General features: G+C 47.0%; 1 protein-coding gene across 1 annotated transcript in view; it reads right to left on the reverse strand.

Moving 5' to 3' along the window:
* The window catches only part of Cdhr3 (cadherin related family member 3), a 68,474-nt gene that overhangs the window by 35,981 nt on the left and 11,864 nt on the right, over positions 1 to 20,629 (reverse strand). The window contains exons 4-7 of the mRNA XM_085830128.1: positions 19,875 to 19,972; positions 7,523 to 7,617; positions 6,669 to 6,773; positions 1,207 to 1,355 (exon numbers count right to left, since the gene is read on the reverse strand). Of these exons, the coding sequence (XP_085686254.1) occupies positions 1,207 to 1,355; positions 6,669 to 6,773; positions 7,523 to 7,617; positions 19,875 to 19,972 (447 nt within the window). The remainder of the gene's footprint in view (positions 1 to 1,206; positions 1,356 to 6,668; positions 6,774 to 7,522; positions 7,618 to 19,874; positions 19,973 to 20,629) is intronic.

Here is a 20,629-nt window from a genome sequence, read left to right on the forward strand (position 1 = left end):
ACTTAGTCAATAGAACAGGCTGGCCTAGAACTCACAGAGATCTGCCTGCCTCTGCCTCTCAAGTGCTGTGATTAAACATGTGCACCATCACGGCCCAGCTCGATTTCATTTTTTAGAATGAGGCTATTGAAGATACTAACACTACACATAGGCTTTCATTCTATTTCAGTGTTGATATCATCCCTCTCTTCTGAATCCTTAGGAATGTGTGGATGGAGCAGGCAGCCCATGCATCTCCACAGGCCCACCTTCCTCAGAGTGATGGGGCTGGGGCGTGCTACCCTACAGCAGGACACCCGGATGTCTTAGACAGTAGCAGAAGCAGGAGGGCCTCTCTACTCTTACTCTGTCCACCTCTGAGTGAGCAGCAGGCCTTCATTGTAAAGACTTTCCCAGAGACCACAGCATCATGGTCTAAGAGGACAGAGACACCTGAGCCCCAGGCCTTGAACAGTTTATTCCCGGTTTAGGCACTTTGTCATCCAACCATAATGGTCCCTTCACTTCCTCATCAAACTCAGTAAAAAAAACTCAAATTCCCAGACATATGTGGTGGTAAATGCCTGTAACTCAAGAAGCTGAAGCAGAAGAATTGCTATGAGTTGCTATAACTCATAGCTACAAGTTCTAGGCCACCCAGAGCTACATAGCAATACTGTGTATATGTGGGGTGTGTGTGTGTGTGTGACTGGGCAGTGGTGGTTCATGCCTTTAATCCTAGTATTCAGGTAGCTCTCTGAGTTTGAGGCCAGGCTGGTTTACAGAGCAGGTTCCAGGTCAGCCGGTGCTATACAGAAAAACTCTGTCTCAAGAAACCAAAACCAAACAACCAAACAACCAACCAAAAAAAAAAAAAAAAAAAAAGAAACCCACCACAAAATGTAATTTTCTCTATGTCCTTAAGTCTTCATTTTTACACAGACGGTGACATGTGTATTCTAGTTACAGGGGTTGCACCTTAATCATAATGGCAGTTTAGAAAAATATTTTCATAGTCCCCATAAAGGTGAAAGGTAACCCAGCTGCTCACACACAGACCTCCTCAGACTCCACCATTTTGGTGGGTGTCTGCTGCCTTTAACACACCCTTTCCCTGACAAGAAAGGGTGAACCTAGATAGAAAGGCCTGAGGGAAGAGAAAGCATTGTAAAACCCACTCAACATTCGCATTCGAGGATGCAGGAGAGGCTACTGTGCATGACTCACGCTGGTCTACCATGAAATAGCTGCTGGTGGTAGTGATGCTGTAGAGGAGGCGGCCAGGAAAACCCTCATCATCAGGATCCATTGCTGTGATGTTCGCCACCATGGTTCCTAGAGGCACTTCCTCTGGGATGGAGTACACTCTCCTGGGGCTGAAACAGAAACACTGCAGCCGTGGCTAATTTGCAGGGCAGGGGAGGGTGCAGACTGGGTGGTAGGTATTTTGGTGTGCGCTAAATATAGCACTGCACGACTTGTGCTGCATCAACATGCAGAGAGAACACAGCAGCTGAGAGGAGGGGTGACTGCTGTCTGTATTTCACATCCTTGCGGATGCGAAGAAGAATGCCAGGCTATTACAGCAGCAATTTAGGTGGTCACAGCCGCTGCCTGCCTGCCTGCCTGCCTGATGCCTGTCCTATCGTTAACATCCTCTCACATAAAGACACTTCCTCTGCCCAGTCAGCTTCTCTCTTCCCAGTTTCTGTTCAAAAGGTGTCTGGATTCTTTTTAAAAACCCATCTGGACAAGATGTTCAGAGCCTCCGGCTTCTTAATTTGTGCCTGTGGATGATGCCCGAAGCCCAGTTTTGTGTCTACTCTAGAATCTCTGGTCTTTGTTTCATTCCCTCCCCCTCCCCTTTCGTTGTTGTCAACTTTCTTCTTCTTCTTCTTCTTCTTCTTCTTCTTCTTCTTCTTCTTCTTCTTCTTCTTCTTCTTCTTCCTCTTCCTCTTCCTCTTCCTCCTCCCCTCCTCCCCCTCCTCCTCCTCTTCCTCCTCCTTAGCTTGAGGATACAACTCTTCCACATGGAACCTGGGCATCTTTCCAGATGGCATTCCCCATGAGGCCAGCTCTCTAAGCCTCTGGCAGTCAGAAGTCATCACACTGTTCTCCAAGGGGCACTGTGCATATTATAACTCCACGTGCCCGCTTACTGACCTTTCTCAGGCTCCACGCTTTTGTAAAAGGTCAGAAGTGAGATTATTTCATGGGAGTAGAGTCACCTTTAATTTTCCTGTCTTAAGGAGCCCCTTTCCCATGTGGTCCCTCCTTGAAGGAAGGCAATCTTCGTCTCTGCTCTAAATGGCTGCCTTCATGTAGGGGGGCCTCAGATCATTTAGCTGCCCCTGTCTCACCACAGCTGTCCCATAGGGAGGGCCAGAAGAAACAGACACAATAGAGAGCCTCAGGCTGGATCAAGAGAGAAGCAGAGACAATCTGTAGCCAGGACCTCACACTAGCCTACCCCATGGGCCCAAGGTGGCTCCAATGCTTGGGCCTCCTTGCCCAGTGTCCCCCAGAGTCTGTGACTTTGGTGGGCTGAACCAGCAAAACCAGGGGTAGCAGGGGCCAGAGACAGAGTCAGAGGAAAGAGGCAGCCTGTCTTCTACAACCAACAGAATATTGTTTCTAATACAGGATGGTTTTGTCTTCCATCCACTAGATTGGGTCTAGTAACTTCCTAGCCAGGGTCATAAGGATGCTTGGTGGTCTGAATGATACAATGGTCCCCGGGAGTTTCTGGCATTTGAATATTTGCTCCCCAGTTGGTGATCTTCAAGGGGGAGGGGCTTAGAGGGTGTGGCATCACTGGAGGAAGTCTGTCTCTAAGGGCAGGCTTTGAGGTTTCCAAAGACTCCTCCTTTCCAATTTGATCTCTGCTTCCTGTTTGAGGTTAGAGCTGTGAGCCCTCTGCCGTGATTCTGGCTGCCATGTCTGCCTGCTGTCATGTTTTCCTGCTGTGTGATGATGGACTCTTATCCTCTAGAACCATAAGCTCCAATTAAACCCTTCTTTGTGTAAGTTGCTTTGGCTGTGGTGTTTTATCACAGCGAGAAAAAAGGATAATACAGATGTTTCGCTGCCTGCACAGACTGGTCCTGGCTTTCAACATTACTCCCTGGATCAGCAATGCCAGTGTCACCAGTGAGCTCCGTGGGAATGTAGATTACTGAGCACTTAATGGAGCCCTGAATGCCCACTGAAAAAGCCAGGGATATGCATATAGTCTCCAGTGTCAGTGGTGACCATTAGGCTTCCTAGGACAGTAAGAAGACAACATAGGGGGAATATTTAACCCATCTTTGACTCCTTCTAGGCAGTGGTTCCAAGCTGAGAGATGATTACAGCTAGACACATTTTTTGGTTGTCACAACTTGGGGAGGGAGCTGCTCTTCCCACCTTGAGGGAGATGCTGCCAAACACACTCCTTCACACAGGACAGCCCGGTCACAGAAAAGCATCTGGTTCCAGTCAGATGAGCTGCTTAAACCCTGCTCTGAAGCCTCTATAGTGTATGCTGGGTGTGCCACATCCCCATGAAAGGAACAAGGCTAACTTTTGGGGACAGTGCCTCAGACTCTCATGCCAAACAGTCTTTCCTTGGTTGCCCTGGTAGCCAATGTGGCAGAAGATAAAAAGGTTTAATATTTGATTTGGGTATCTAAGACTCATTCATGTCTGTAAAAATATATATCTAAACCTATACGTATACCTGTACCCATACACATACCTATACCTATGTGTATCTAAAAGATTGCCTAATTTCACATCTACCAAAATAGAGAGAACAAATATGATTATCATTCATATTCTAAATTCAGCTCCTCACTATACCTGGCTGCCAGAACTCAGGGCCACAGCAGGTGGGGCCTGTGACCACATTCTCTGTGTGAAGGGGCAACTTCCTCTCTGTGATGAGTATGCAGGAAGGCACTGCCAGGCACTCTTACAAGAGGACTTCCAGTGAGTACAAAGAAAACAGGGAGAGCTGGGAAGAGCTACTTGCTGACATCTGAAATAAAGTGATCTTCAGTCAGCACCACACACGGGGAAAGAGTAAATATGTCCGTGTTTTCAGCCTCCCAACAGAAACATCACACCCACAAAGCAGACAGCCAGACATCTCCACTCAGGGATGAAATGGGGAGACAGTCTCAACAGCAGAAACGGCACTCGCTGCAGTGGTCTTATCTAGACATAAGGTGAGGAGCTGTTTCCACATCTGCCTTGGCTGCGTCACACTCAGACTTGGTCACACCTGGGTCAGCTTGAAGATTTCATCTCGGAACCCACAATGAGACTTTCATGCTTCGTACTAGCAGAAGTTTTGAGAGACAAGGAAATAAGAAATGCAAGGGGTTGGGCAAGCTTTCAATTCAGCATCCAGTGTAACTCAACTGCATCCTTTCAACTCACGGCTGTTGAGGGATGGGGATGCTGGCAAGCGAACACCCTAAGCAAAATGAGGTGGTGTCCTGCCCTTGCTAGAATGCAGGCTCCTGCAGACACACCTTGATACCATCCAGGAACACTGAAGTAAAGCTGTCTCAGAGCCTAAGAGGTCCATCTTTAAAATCACAAGAGAGAACCAAGGAGTTTGAAGCTGCCCTCCGGGTGGCTGTTTCCCTTCCCAGCCAGACTGCTAACAGCTGCATTTTAGAAGGCACAGTACAAAGCAGACTGGTGCCCAGAGGAGGACTTGCTTTCTCTTCCCCATCCTATCAGTTTGCCTTTTTATCTGTGCTGTGGAGACTATTTCAGGCTCTTTGATTGCCAACCCCACAGCTATCTCCTTTCTAGACTTTTTGGGTGAATCCACAGAGCTGTGTGGGCTAATGACTCAGCCTGAGTCTGAATGGATATATCACAACCGTTTCTCAACCTCCTGGTTTGAGAAACCTACTGCTGTGTTTCTAGGCAATCCCATCTGAAGAAATGCCCAGGCTTTTTGGAACCCAGTACTGCGGACTGATGGAAACATCCCAAGGGGGAAGATTACTTGTTTCTGTAGTCGCCATACCAGAGTTAGTCTGGGGCTAGTGTAAATGACCAGAAACTTTTCAACTGTGGCATGTTTGCAAAGTGCCATGAGGTTGGCTTGAGGGATATAACAGCCTTAATGGCTTCCAGTCTTAAAGCATCTTTCTTTCACATGTGCTTTCGTGTCCTTATGTGTGCAGGTGCACATGCATATTGAAGCCGAGAACAGCCTTGGGTGCCACCCCTCAGGGCTGTCCACCCGTCCCCCACTTTCGAAGGCAGTGCTTTTCACCAAGTACACTTGGTTGCCTGGCCAATGATCCCCACGTTTGCCTGTCCCTGCCTCCCCAGCAGTGGGGTTTAGAAGTATGCAAGCACAGCCAGCATTTTTGCATGGGTTCTGGAGTTGGAACATAGCAAGTCCTCTACCGACTGAGCCTTCTCTCCAGCACTCTTAAAATGGTTTTGTAAGAACGCTACCTCCTTTTCGAGACAGAGTTTCTCTGTGTAGCCCTGGCTGTCCTGGAACTCACTTTGTAGACCAGGCTGGCCTTGAACTCAGAAATCTGCCTGCCTCTGCCTCCCAAGTGCTGGGATTAAAGACGTGTGCCACCACGCCCAGCTTATTTTTAGTATTTTTAAAGATGTATTTTATTTATGCATCTCTCTTCTCTTCTTCTCTCTCTCTCCCTCCTCTCTGTCTCCCCGTCTCTGCCTCTGTCTCTGCCTCTGTCTGTGTGTGTGTGTGTGTGTGTGTGTGTGTGTGTGTGTGTGTGTGTGTGTGTGTGTTTGTGTGTAGGCTAAAACAGAGCATTGGCTCCCCTGGGGCTGAAGTTACAAGCCATTGTGAGCTGCCTAACATAGGTTCTGGGATCTGACAAGCTGCAGTGTAAGAGCAGCAAGCACTTCTACTCCAGTGCCATCTTTCCAGCTCTGCTTTCACTTTTGATTCTCAGATAATAACTGTCTCCCGCCTCTACGTTTGCTACAGTTGCTTGTCTTTATTCATTCACGGCCATTCGTGCTGCTGACCCCAGGCACAAGATGGTGCTGTTTCCCTGTGGCCTGGGCCCACCCAGGGCAGCAGAAACTCAGGCTGCTTAGGTCTAAATCCCTGACTCTAAATCTCAAGTTATCTTCCTGAATCCCTGTGTGCAGTAGGCCATGGTCTTCCTTTGGGTCTGGGTTGAGGCCAGGTCCACCATCTTTCCCAACACACATACGATCTTTTCCTTATCTCAGCTCTATGTGGAAGCAGCAGACATGGCCAGGTGTCTTTCTGGATCCACCAAGCCAAGAAGAAACTTTGGTGTGCCAGTGGCTTTAGGACACCATTATGGTGACACCAGTGTGGGCTTTAGGGTTCCATTAACATGGGGCACTTTATTTAAAAAGTGCCTGTGTTGCATTTATTTTCTCTGTGTGTACAGTGACTCTCAAGGAGTATTGTGCTGAGCCCCACCCATCTCTCCATCATGTCTACAGTCCTATGGTGCATGTGAATGTAGGGGGTCAGGAGGTGTGGGCAGCAAGGGAAACATGGGGTTGAGAGGCATAAAGGACACAGGAGAGCTCTGATTTGCATCTCTTGTCTAGGCCAAGGCAAAGCACATCTCTGTGTTTTGTCACAAATGTGTCCAAGAGGGCTGTGGAGCCGATCACTTGAGGTTGGCTTTCTCTGTCCTGCATGCTCTCAGGCCTACCTGGTAAAGCGTGGGGTCTCATCGTTGATGTTCACAATAGTCACCTGGAGTGCTGTGGAGGCTTCGAGGTTCCCACTGTCTCTCACTCCCACAAGGAGGTTGAAGCTGCCAGGGGAAAATTCCAACGGAGAGAAACAAGCTTTGCTGACCCCACTTACAGAGAGGAGCGGGAAAGGCCACAGTGGAAGGCGTGAAGCAAGCAGCCTCCTTTCCAGCTGCCCGTTTCTTATGCAACTTCCAGAGGTCAAACGTGGCTTCCTCCCCTCTCTCGTTTCTCAGTCTGGAGGGATTTTTTTTTCACGGCTTCTACCTCCCTGGACAAATGTCCACTAAAGCCAGCCAAGCCTCTGCCTTTACAATGTCCCTGCCATCGGCCTGTTCCACTCTCAAGGAAAGGGGGCTCCCATTTTATTCATTCACTCGTTTGAGGTGCTGGCTATGGAAGCCAGGGCCTCCCGTGCACCAGGTAAACGCCCGGCCATTGACCTATACTCCATCCTCCATAACTACTCTACTTCTCGTGACTTAGAGCCAGGAGCCTCACCTGGTTTTCCCAAGGCCTATGGCCTCCATCTCAAAGCCTGGCCTCTCTTCAGATGCTTTCTAGTTACACTTGCTGCCTTTGCAGCCCCAGGCACTACCCTCCTTCTCCTGGTCCCCAGTTCTGGGAATGCCCTCCATTGTTCCACGTATGTCTGGCCAAGGTTTTCAGACTCCTGGAGCTGAACTCCTAGCCATCCCCCAGGTTCTCAGGAACCCAGTACCCTGTAGCCTCTGCATCTTCCTTGAGTTTTGAATAGCCGTACCTCAGGGATAGCCGTGCCTCAAGGATAGAAGGTCGTTGGCAAGCCTACCTCTTGTGCCCTGCTTCAAAGTCCAGTTCTGTGGTGGAGAAGAGGGTGCCATTTGCAGACATTCTGAAGTTCTTCGAGGGAGAAATGAGGAAATACTGTATACGACAAGGGGAAGTTAGAACTCAGTCAGTACCCAGTCAGGTGCGTTGGCTCATGTCTTGTCTGGTACTCTTGGCGTGTACAACATTTTGAATGATTTCAAAAGGTGTCTAGATAAGCAGCTCTGAGACTTCATGGCTGCCCAGGAGAAAGGCATTTAGATGTGGTCAGTCTGAATGCCTGCCCCTGAAGAGGAATCTCTAAAGAGCTGTTCCAACCGCTGAAATTTTACCAAAGGTCACTGCCTGGGTAAGTTTTGCTGCTAGCTCTAGTCTCCCTCTCCATGCCCCTGTCGTCTGACTTCTGCTTATCTGCAGGCTCTAACAGTAGGACTTGACTTTAATTAACACTGCTTAAGCACACCTATACTGTGTCAGATAGTAGGACCATACCCAGCCTGTATGAGACCTTGTGTTTATTCTTGAAAGAGTTGGCTATTAGGAAGTACAAACAAGTACCCGAGCATCATTTATTGAAATGATAGAAAGGAGAGAAGAGACAGTCATGACCTGAGAATGTGGGGGGCAGCAGGATTTAGAGCTGAGGATACACTGCTTTTAATTTTATCCTGGTAAAGGGCCATTAATAAAAATTGTCTCCTCACATATGTGGGTAGTTGAGGTTTTTTATTGTCCTTGATACCTGTGCCCAGTGCTATTCTCTTGACAGCTGTCTGTCGCACCCATGAAATCTAATAGAAACACACAGGCTTGTGCATAGAACCCACTAAGGACCAGGTCACAGGAGGTCCATGGCTGTGTTCCTCTACCAGTGCTCATCAAGATGGCTTCCTTGGCTGGGATATGGGGTCAAGGAAGTGGGAGAAGGGCTTGTATCAGATGGGCTGAGAGTACATGATCTGATCCTTCTCTTGCCTTGTCACTTAGGGACAATACCAACGGTTCCACTCCTTTCTGTTGTTGGGATGCTGTTGGTTGTTGGTTGGTTGCTATTGGTTACTGTTAGCAGAGGTTTGTTAAGTAGTCATGCACAAAGAAGAAACAAGAAGAAATTAGATATCCTGATGACAAAGGTCAAACCTACCCCAAGGAACTCGACACCCTAACTATCAGGAAGCAGTCCAATGAAAACATCACTCCCTTTCCCCTCTATCCTTTTCTCTCTCCTATCTAGTGTTAGGGAGTTGGAAGGCTAGAGAAACATGGAAGAAAAAAGAACCAGCAAAGAAGCAAAGAAAAGCTACACTTGTCACTGGGAAAACTGAATGAGAATTCACGATGTTAAATATGAGGGGCAATAAGAACACACTTTATAACCCTTTATTTATTGCAAAGAGCTCTTAGGTTAAGAGGTTTCCTTATCTATGGCTAAGATGAGAGGTGATCTATCCCCAAGGCCTTAGACTGTGAGCCCAATAGGCAGTGGGGGATTTAAAACTAGAATTATGGGGCCCAAAGTCGAGGGTCAAAGATGCACAGCCAAGGTCTCTAACCAACAATGTGGTGTGTGATCAACGTGGAGTTCCTAGGACCAAAAGAGAGTGGCCCAAAACTAGATTAAAGGTTTCATCTTGGGCCAATATAGAGTCTTTAAACCATGTTTAAGAAGTAGTTACTTTCTGTTTGTTATATAATGATATCTTTCTAGTTGTAATGAGCATACAGTTACACAAAATGGAAGAAGACAGAAAAAATATTAAAAGTCACTAACTGAAATCTGTGTGTGAAGGCTCATCATTTTGATGTATTACTTCCTGTTCTTTCTGTGCAAACACACACCTTCCAAAATCTCAAGATGATGTGCTAATCGAATGGCAATATTGTTTTCTTTTTATTTCTGTCTTGAGCGTTTTCTCATAGCCCTGTGTCTCCTATCAACCTGGATCAACTTCTGAGAACAGAAGAGACCCAGTGTGGTCTGGATGTGATGCCCAGAGACTCATGCCTTAATTCTGACTGTCCAGCCTAGTTAGCGAATGGCAGCATAGCATTTTAAACATGGGTTTATTTAACAACACCCTCTTGGTGTTCATTTAGGGGTTTTTGCTCAGTTTCAAGAGAAGACAGTTGGGCAACTCCAGGAAGCACTCTTCTGGGACCTTCTCTCAGGACTGTACCGCCTCTCCATTGTAGATTCAGCTTTGCAAGCCCCATCATCTTTGTAGTTCTTTGCCTGAACAGCAATATGTTAGCCATAAGCTACCTTCATGCAGAGGACTCCTGTGTCACTGGGCTGAGTCTTCCTTGTAGGAAATCCTCACATATCAGTAATGAGAGTCCCATGCTGAGTGGGACATGACATTAGAATGAGGTTTTAGGAACCCATGGGGACATTTACCACATGCATCAGACTCAGAATCTTTCCGTGGTTTTATAAAACTCCGGGAGACACATCTATCTACTGGGTTCAAAGCAGTGGGGACCTTGGGATATAGAGACGGTAAATATGCTCTGCCTCTCAAAGCTTATGGTAAACCAAGGGAACAGAGCAATACAGGTAAAGCACTGCAAGAGGAGCCAATATAGGCAATTGTAGGAACAAAACCTCTTATGCACATTTGAGATACAACATCATCAACTGGGATGGTAAATTATGTAAGTGATTCTGGAGAAAGGCCTTGGAATTTGACTCTTGGTTCCACCACTTCTAGCTCTGTGAGATTGTGTAGGATAATAACAACAGAGCCTACCCATGGAGAAATCTACAACATGCTTGTCTTAGTCACTGTTCTGTTGCTGTGGAGAGACACCATGACCAAGGCAACTCAGAAAAGAAAGCATTCATTTGGGAGTGGCTTACAGTTTCAGAGGCTTAGTCCATTATCATCATGGCAGAGAACACAGCCACAGGAGGCAGGCATGGCTTTGGAGAGTAGCTGAGAGCTACATCCTGCAGTGAGGGTAATAGGAGCTGGGCCTCGTATGGGCTTTTGAAACCTTAAAACACATCCCCAGTAGCACACTTCCTCCAACAGGGCCACACTTACTTCAACAAGAACACACCTCCCAATCCTTCTAATCCTTTCAAACATTTGTACTCCCTGGTGTCTAAACATTCAAAATATGAACCTATGGGGGCCATTCTTTTTTAAACCACCACACTGCTATGACAATGCTTGGAACACGCTGGACCCATGCTGGGTGGTAGCGTCTACTGTTCAGCTAAAATGTAAGATCCTGTTATAAAGGTGCAGCTCAGGAAAGCATTTGCCTCACATGTACAAGGCCCCGAGTTCACTGCCTGGCCCTCCAGCACCTTAGAAATTAGAGTAAGGTCCTAATGCAAAAGGCGTCCTTTGTGTCCCTGATCCCCGTGTGTAACAGCAGCTTCCCCCACACAGGTGCTCAGTGTTGTTAGATATTCAAAAATGGGGTTTTCCTCCTTCTAATTTCTCACTGATGAGAGACCAACATTCCTATCTCTGAGATATCTTAAAACAAGCAGAGGATGGTGCTGTGTGTCTGCAGTGCCAACACTCACAGGGCAGAGCTGGGAATATTGCCGCAGAGTCAGCCCTGCATTTCAAGGTGTCTCAAAGCCAACCACGGTAGCACCAAAAGTATTGACAACAACAATAAAAAAAAAAATAATGCCAGCCATTTTGTTAAATCGTGGTAATACTATATGTGACTATGAAACCATGAGTTTAGCCTGGAGTCTCAACAACAACTGTAGGAAAGAGACAGGGAAACAGCAACAGGTAAAATTGGCACTGGTGAACAGAGACTGGGAGCATGAGGGTTTATTTGTCATTTACATTATGCTGATTTCCTAGAATATTGATAATCTCTAAATGTATGTATGAATGTATGTATGTATGCATGCATGCATGTATATAATGTATGTAATTATGTAATGTATGTAATTGTATGTACTGTAATGTATGTATAATCAGTGCTAGGCTAATTCTCGTTTCCTTCTGTCTCCACGCTTTGTTCACGAGCACACAGTTTTGTGCTCAGAAAGAAGATAATATCTGTAGACTAGAAATATTGTGTCATGTGGCCCCCTGCCAGCGACTCAGTAAGGCTTTCTGTAAAACCTGGCATTCTCGCCTCCTTTTTAAAGGCTTGTTTAATCAAAGCTCTCCCTTGATATTCATTCTTGGAAAACAGAAATTAAATAGGATGAAAAGCAACTGCAGCCCCTCTCTGCCCCAGTCCTGGCTGAGAAAAGTCCTGAGTAATCAGATCAATTCATCGAACAAATGCTTGTTAGACAAGCTCTCTGCTTTCCTCTGGGACTCTCCCTGCCTGCCTCCCACTGTTCTGTTTGCAGGCTCCTGGTGGCTCCTAGTTGCCGGTGGTCACAAAAGCTTCCTTTTGGAAGACACAGGCCATCCTTCCTGCCCTATTCACTCTGCAGAATGCTTTCAGTTTAGCCAGAGGGAAGGGGAGGTAGCCCAGTTTCCAGAAATGTCAGCTCCCAGGGGGCTAGCAACCTCTTCTCGGCTCCTTGCTACACTGTGGAAGCAGCTGGCGATATAACCAGGGGTGTCTTACCCAGCCATCCCTGGCTGTCAGCCCTTCAGTACAAAAATCAACATGAATTCAGTCTTGTCTTCTAGGAACAGGGCATTCGTGTCACACTGAGCCAGTTTCCAGATGGAAGCAAGAACCCTTATTTTCTCAAGTCCAGGGAGTAACAGTGACAATTCAAAACACTAAATTCAGGACCCCTCGGCCCCTCAAGGTGCACTAGCCCACTATGTGCTCTCAGATGTGGCTCTGGTGGGCCTTGTCCTTCTCCCCATTCCCTCTACCTTGCTGAAAACCATTAGATTACATTCCTAAAGCTAGTCATCCAAGTCTATCCCCTCAGTTGGCCACTTCCTCCCTTGAAGCTGACTACCAAGGTCCAGCTATCAAAGTATTGCAGTCCAGCAGTCATGAGACCCCTTTGGGCTACCCTAATTAACATGCCAATGTAAAATTAAGCACCTCATCCTAACACGGGATTTCCTTTTTTTAACCTTTATAAACGGTCATTTGTCCATGGGCCACATCTGTCCCCTTTCTATCCAGAGACAAGTCCTTTCCCTTCCAGGACAAATACCCCTCCCCGCTCCCTTGTTCCCTGCCCTTTCCCCTTCATCCTCTGTCTCCTGTCTTTTTCTCTTATTCTCTGCCCTCTGTACTTATGGGACAAATAAAGATCCTTTCTGCTGAGAACTTGGTCTTGGGGCGTCCTGAGCCACTACCTTACACACAAACCCACCCTCACCAGAGGAGGAGCACACCGAATGGGGTCTTTCAATCAAGCTGGGAGTTAGAAATACAGTATGCATGTCTGCTAGACTTCTTGGTGTAAGTGAGCTATTTTGAAGCAAGCAAACAAACGAACAAAAAAAAAAGCCCATCAATTTCTTTCTCTTTTCTTCCACGCTATTCCCATTCCAGCTCTGGGGTGGCAGGTGAGAGGAGAAGGAAGGAAGACTTTACTGAAGAAAGCGACACTGGTATAAAGCTGCCCCACTGTGGTGCACCCTGGCATCTGTCTGTGTGGAAGAGCTAAGTGGGGATGGCAGCCACTTAAGTGTTTTTAAGAGACGTTGACAAATTTATGTTTTGGGAGTTTTGTAGAGCTTGCTTACTTGTTTTTAGAGACAGCATTTCATGTATCCCAGACTGGTCTCCAACTTGCCATATAACAGGTTTTATGGCATCCTAAGGACTGAACCCAGGGCTTTGTGCATGTTAGGCAAGCACTCTAACAATTGAGCTACGTCTTCAGTGCCCAAAGCTGATTTACTATTGTTTGCCTTACTGATAAAGCTCCAGCTCTAATCCCTGTCCCTTCTCTGGGAGGAAAGCCATAAGTCTTGAGTCCTGTCTCTGTGCCCCATGCTCTGCCAGTCTTAAGGGTAACAATCTCCAGTGCCCCGAGAGTCTCCCCAGAAGCACGCACAGCCTGTAGCAGCTGTGGGTCTGGGGATGGAAACGTCCAAGACCGAGGGCTTTTCCTCTGTGAGCCTCATATGAGGACCTAGAATAAAATGACTTTTGCTATGACTTCTAGGGGTGACCTCAGAGTTCCCAGGCAAGACATGTTGGGGAGGGGAGGGGATGTGGTGGAAAAGCTACCAGGAAGGAAAGGGTGAAGCACCTTGGCAGTGTATGGTAAAAGGTCTGAGCCCACTTCTGGGCTTGAAAACCTACCCAGACCCACAAATCCTTGAGCACAATTCCTCATAGTTGTTCTCTGACATTCACATGCATACTCCCAACACACCAATAGTAAATACATAGATAAATATGCCATCTATTCATGAACTTTATCGGTTCACTTAGCATAGAGTACTCATGGGAAGAAGGAACGGCTAGGCTCCCCCTCAGAGTCATGAGTATGAAGATGTGAGAGTGTTCTATTGCTCTACTAATGGTAAGGGCATTGCTCTTTAATTTAATCCCGTGTCTGTCCTGGTGAGGACTACGTACACTTCATTTCATGCAAAAGGCCTTCCTTAGTGGAAGGGTCTGAGAAAGCCCTTTAATGAAGGACAGTGCACTAGATCACGTTGCCTCCAGCTGCAAAACCTATTAGCATCCCCAGAGTCTCCAAGGAGGCCCTCAGCAATGAAAGGGATGCAGGGAGAGTGGGAGCAGAAACCTCCTTCCGCAGGTGGGGAAATACCGAGTGGGTACCAGAAGAAAGCCAGAAGCCTGAGCATTCACAAGCAGTGTCTTTCCCTTTGTGTGCAGACTCTGGACCCCAGCTCTACCTGTACCTTCATCAGAACACAGAAGAAACCCCAGAGGACATAACTATATCAAGATGTAACCTGAGCAACCACATCAGCCCATGTGCATGTCACCACCCAGGACCTTAAATGTGGCAGGTCTAATGGAGGCGAGTGGAGGAGTAATGTATACACCATGTTTTAATAGCATATGAAAGGTGAATGTCAAATATCTCGTTTGTCATTGGATGGTATGGTACATATTCAATTAAGCTATATTGTAACTATCATAACGTAGGAGGAAAGAACAGAGGGACGGGTCTGTAGAAAGGAATTGACATGAGAACATCCTTCAGAAGAGCTTTATTAGGAAAGACATTTCAACCATTGTGAGAGTGTTTGTGTGTGTGTGTGTGTGTGTGTGTGTGTGTGTGTGTGTTACATCATGCCCATAGTCACCATGATGAGAACCTGAAGGAAAGGTTTCCTTTCCTTAGGTTTTGATGAATGATGGGACGGAGGTTCCAGAGCCTGGGAGTTAGCCTACATTCCAGGAAGCAGGTACTAGTTCAGCCTGGGCAGCAGAGGGAGTGGAAGGGGCTGGGCTGAGTCACTGCAGGCCCCTGTCAGTTCTTTGTCCTAAGGGACAGACTGCAGGGTTGTGTGGCCTGATTCATGCTACATGGTTTCTTGTACTTTTAATGTGACTACTAGAACATTAAAACCCTATGCAGTACTCGCCTCTGGCTGCACAGGTCTGAACGGTAAGGAACAAGGGCTGTCAAACCAACATGCAACTGCATGCTTATCGGGTTTCTTTTAAACGGAACCAGTGAAGGAGAAAGGCGGTGGCATCTAGATTCACCCCCATTTTACATGGTCTGTGATGTGATGTCACTTCCTTAAACTGGGTACCGACTAGAATGTTCTTCACTTTGCAGAGTCAAGGTTTCAGTGTGTGTGCTAGATCTTTGTTGAATCTACCCTTCATTTGGGGCACGGATCTCTTATGGAGCCCATCAGCAAAAGGAACAGGCACAGACCTAGTCCAGGTGGCTTTCAGGACGTGTTTAGGTGCTTACTCAAGTCTGTTCTGGCTCAGCTCCGCGGTTCTGTGCATTGCACGACAAAACAGTCTGAAGTTTGCATGCCAATTCAGTGTTTGCCTGCTGTGTGCAGGAATCTGCATGCTTTGTGCAGCCTCATCTGTTCTCAGCATATGCTCAACCTGTGAAAGCATTTAAAACCAGTGTCCTAGCCTTTCTGACCTAACGCCTGACCATTGTGCAGACTAGACCTACATCTAGATCGAGATGTAGGTCCACTACATCTAGACCCCGCAGCTCCAAACTCTTGGTTACTTGAGCAGTCAGACCTGTGAGTGTCTGAAGTTCCCCTAAGGTTGCAACTTCAAGTCAAAGGTGATCAGCATGGAGTTAACCAATCCAGAGTTAACCGTATCCTTTCTGCTTTGCATTGAAAACTCTGCCTCTTGGCACCCCTCACTCCCTGCCCTCCTCCCCTCCCCCGTGCCCAGAAACAAACATCTAAGTACAAAGGCCAGGGAGAACTTAGTACTGCCTAAACCATCATTACTTTTTTTCTAGTCTTTGATCCTTCTAGACGGTGTTAGCTGTCCATAGAGCTGTATGGTCCCACACATAAGTTAAACCCATCATTAGTGCTTTCTTTGACAAGCCAGAAGTACCTCCAAACAACCCCACAGTCTGTACATGCCCTAGATTTACATTTCCTCCCAAACAACTTGACATAGCTGCATAGTTCAAAGGGAGCTACTTTGCTGCACTGGTGACAAGAAACGTAAGTTAAGTTTTTCTCGACTTGTGGCTACAGAGGGCTGCCTCCCTTCCAGGACAACTGCACCTGGAATGGGTTTCTGCCTGACTGGACCTTATGCCTACTGTATAACTTGGAGATGTCTTAAAAGAGAAATTTAAAAATAGAAATCTAGCTAGGTTTAGTAGAGTTCTTTACCTATACCCTGTGGTAGTTTGAATGACAGATGTTCCCCATAGTCTTGGGAGTTTGAACAATTTGTGGCGATGTTTTGGGAAGTTCAGGTGGTGTATAGCACTAGAGGTAGGCTTTGAGAGCACAGAGCCTCGCCTACTTCTGGTTTGCTCTCTGCTTTGTGTGTGCAGTTTAAAATGCGTGCCAGCAGTTGCAGCTAGCTGCCATGCCCTGCCTCCCAGCCAGAATAGCTCTTCTTATCCCTCTGGAACCATAAGCCGAAATAAACTCTTACTTAAGTTTCCTTGCTCATAGTGTTAGGGTCCAAGAACTGCTGAAGGAAGAGCCCAGACTCAAGTCATATGCAAAGGCAAAGAGCCTTCACTGCAGAAACAATCAGCATGCAGGGGTCAACCATTCATCAAAATGGCCATCCCTGGGGGCAGTTCGCAGGCCCCTTTTTATGCAGAACTAGGGGAATTTTCCAGAACAGTTCGGTCATCTCTAATGTGATTGGTAGGGTCAAAGCGGTGACATTAGTACAATTTTGATTGGCTACTATGTTAGTTCTTCTGTATTTGTTGAGACCTTAGAGAGTAGGTTAGGCAATCTGAAACTTCATTGGTGGGTTCTGGGAAAGCTACATGGTTGGTTTCTGGTTGGCTTGTGCCAGGTGGGCTGTGGTCTGCATTCCTGTGCCATGAATGTTCAGCCACAGGATAAGCTACCCAAACTCTGTCAGGCTGCCCAGCACAGATGGCCCATGCTGAGGTAAGACCTGTCCCCATCCTTGGGCTTCTCTACAGGCTGTTCTTCCGAGGGGGGATTTTACAGCCTTGTTCCTGGAGCTGGTAGCTTCTAGCCTAGTTCCTCGGACTGATGGCTTTGTGGGAAGTGGCCAGGGGGTTATGGTGGTGAGTTCCTGGAACTGATGGTTTTCCTTTTGTTGTCAGGCTTGACCTTGAAATGGAGTTTATGTTGTCCTCTGAGAAGTTTTATTTTATTTTATTTTATTTTATTTTATTTTATTTTATTTTATTTTATTTTATCTCCTTGCTTCTTTTCCTTTGGTGTTTGTTTATTTGTTTGTTTGTCTGGTTGGGGGTTTTTGTTTTGTTTTGTTTTGGGGGGTTTTTTTGTCATTGTTTTGGGGGGAGGGTGGTTTTTTCAAGACAGGGTTTCTCTGTGTAGCCCTGGCTGTCCTGGAACTCACTCCATAGACCAGGTTGGCCTCAAATCCAGAGATCTTCTGCCTCTGCCTCCCAAGTGATTAAAGGTACACACCGCCAGCAGCAGCACCCAGCTAGTCATAGTATTTTATCAGAGCAACAGAAAAGTGACGTCTAGAGACCTCAGTGCAGCCTATGATAACTTGACAGCTATTGCCCCCCCCTCCCGAGTGAGGATAAATGCACACATTACACAGAGAACACAGTACCCAAAACATAGCACCTTGGAAGTTGAGAAAAATGAAGAAACAAGCATGTCCCTTTTGTCCCTAGCTCCTCTAATGCTTTGCCTTTGGTAGCACATGATAAGAGTCATCTCTGGGGCTTCCTGCTTTATACTCCAAGGCTTAGAGGAATCTAAATAGGCACACTTCACTGAAGCACCCCTGTTTTGCTTTTGATTTGTGTTGGTTTTTTTTTAATCAGATTATACTTCTACATAGAAAAACTTAACTTACATAGAAAATGTTCTACTCTTGCATGGAACATGAGTGTAAACCACATAATCTGTGGCTCAGAGGGTAAGAGCACTTGGTACACAAACATGGGGATCTGAGTTCAGATTCTGGCACTCGTGAAAACAAACAAACAAACAAAAGACAGGTGAGGTTGAAAGTGGCTGTGACCCTCAGACATGGGAGCCTCACTGGGGCTGGCTGGCCTCTGCCTATCTCCAGGCTCAGTAAGAGACCCTGAGTGAAGGAAGTAAAGTCAAAGACTGATAGAGAGAGGGTCTTCCTCTGGCCTCTGTAAATGTGTGTGTGTGTGTGTGTGTGTATGTGTGTGTGTGCATGTGCGCATACACACACACACCCCTCCTATCCTCCACTGTGGTTATATTTTCTGTTATATTTGCCCTCCATAACGAGTATGCTCTTAGTAAACACTCATTTAAAACACTTACTGTTTGTTGTTCAACAGTTTGTTCAGAGATTGAGATATTCTACCCTGTAGGGAAGCATCCTAAGCAGGAAGGTAAACAACTCAAAATAGCTTCAGGAAGTCCTGAAATGGACCAGATTCCCTGCCAGGGTAAACAACAAGAGAACCGACCAGCAGCCTGGAAGAGGTTTAGACCCACTGAGGTACCTGGAAAGGACTCTCTCCAAACTGTCGTGCTGCCTGCAGGCTGCGCAGTGTGCCCTAGGTTCCCAGGCTGTGAGCTGTCACCCATGCTGAGGTGTGCTTTGGTGATACCCCATCTCTGAGTCATTCCTGCTGCTACAAGTAACCCCTCACCCATATTACTGTAAGGAAGCCCAATAAAACACATTGGTTCCCTAAGTTGGATTTCAGTGGTGTCCATGCTTTGGTCTGCCCTGGGGTGAGCAGATGTATGTGTAGCGCCTCCCCAGGAAAAGTTTTGTCACACAACATTGTTACTCTCACTAGAGTAGACGGCCACCCATTCCATGTTCCTTTCTTTATGCAAACGCTGACACGACTGTATCTTGAACACATGAATGAGTGAATGAATAAATGAATGAATGAATGTTTTTGAACAGAAGGACATCCTCTAAGAAGAACAGCTATCTGTTATTACAGAGATGCCTGCCGTAACCTTCCAGTCGCTGTTTCAGATCCGGTGGCTGCCTACATTGAAGCAGGGGGATTGTTCCCATGGATCACTTTTTCCTGTTTAGAAAAACTGGTCTTGTCGGAGCTACAAGCCCACAGTGAATGGGAGCATCAGGCTGTGGTGTTACTGATGGCTGCCTGTCCCGTGTGAGAGCATTCCTCTCTAGACGCTACGGTTGGCAGCTGGGCACCTGCTCCCTTGGTAAATGTTTTCCTCCCAGTGCGTTTCCTTCAGCCTGGTCCAGGCAGCTGCAGGGCAAGTTCAGCCTGTGCAAAGCAAAAAGAAGCACCCTCCGAGGTATAGATAAGAGGCTTTCCCTGTGGTTTGCTGGGTCTAAAAGCCCCAGCTCCCAGAAGGAAGCTGACTTTAAATGGGAGAGAGGAGGCCTCAGCTGTCTTTCGACACTCTGGGTCCAGTCACTGCTCTGCACCAAAAACCCTTGAGATTTAACTTTCCCTTAAAAAGAAAACCGTCTTGGCTACAGGCTTGACTCCATCTGTTAGAAGGGATGCTAGTACCTGGTTTGGGGTGTACTTAGTGCTTATGTTTAAAATCACAGAGGTGGCTTTGTATCTGGTTGAAAGCAAACGCCACCAGCTTGACCAGGCCTGGGCCAGGTGGCTTCCCGTGCAGCCTCTCACATGAGCAAGGTGTGCCTGTGTCAGCTGCTCTTCTGTTTCTGCTGTCATGGGCACAGGTGCTCAACGAGATCACAAAGCACTAGGCACCTAGAGCCCTGGCCAGACCTGCTGCCCCTGATGTCCACCTGCCAGGCTGGGCTATCAGGTTTCAGCCCCAAAGCTCGTATGGACAGCAGCAGCCCAGGGTACTTACCCCAAGGGGTATGCTCCGGCTTGTGTCTTCTGGGTCAAATGCCTCCACCTGGTAAATGAATCCAGGGTTTGTTCTTTCTATGACATAGAGGTTTAAACCTGTTCCAAGTCAAGGGGGAATAAAAGTGTCTCATCAGACGGAGAACTCCAACACCAGCTATCCAGATGCTGCCACTAAACAGAACCAACTAAGCTCGCCGGTGTCATGGGACGGAGAGCAGCAAGGATCAGGCCTGGGGAAAATCTACTTGAACAAAGTTCTTTATGGAGATCTCTACAATACTGGGTGTCATGTCCTCAGTCTTCAGGCGCCTCCTCCTCCACTGGAAGGTGACCCCAGACTGTTGTTACTTGGGAAAGAGGACCAGGATGAGAGAGAAGCTGGGGAGTCACCAGTGTGCTAGCATTCACATTCAGATCCCTCTTCTCATGTTAAACCGACCCTGTGAACCACACTTGGACACCCAGAGGAATGTTTGTGGTGAGAGGAGCAGGAAAGAGATGGAGGAATCTAAGGAGGTCGCAGATGCTCAGGGAAGGGACCAAATGCTAATTCCATCTGCTACGGTGTTCCTAGTGAAAAAGGGCAGCAAGGACCTGCTGTAGGCTCTGCCCCACATGGCTTTCTGAGGAGTGGCTAAGAACATTAAAAGGAACATTCCTTGTGGAATGCTGAAGATGTCATACCTGTCCCCTCCTTTGTCCTCCTAACAGATCCATAATAAGGAATACATTTTAATGATTTCGATAGTGTAT

This window comes from Mus caroli, unplaced genomic scaffold (assembly GCF_978045245.1).
Source record: "Mus caroli unplaced genomic scaffold, Mus_caroli_1 scaffold_14, whole genome shotgun sequence".
NCBI lineage: Eukaryota > Metazoa > Chordata > Mammalia > Rodentia > Muridae > Mus > Mus caroli.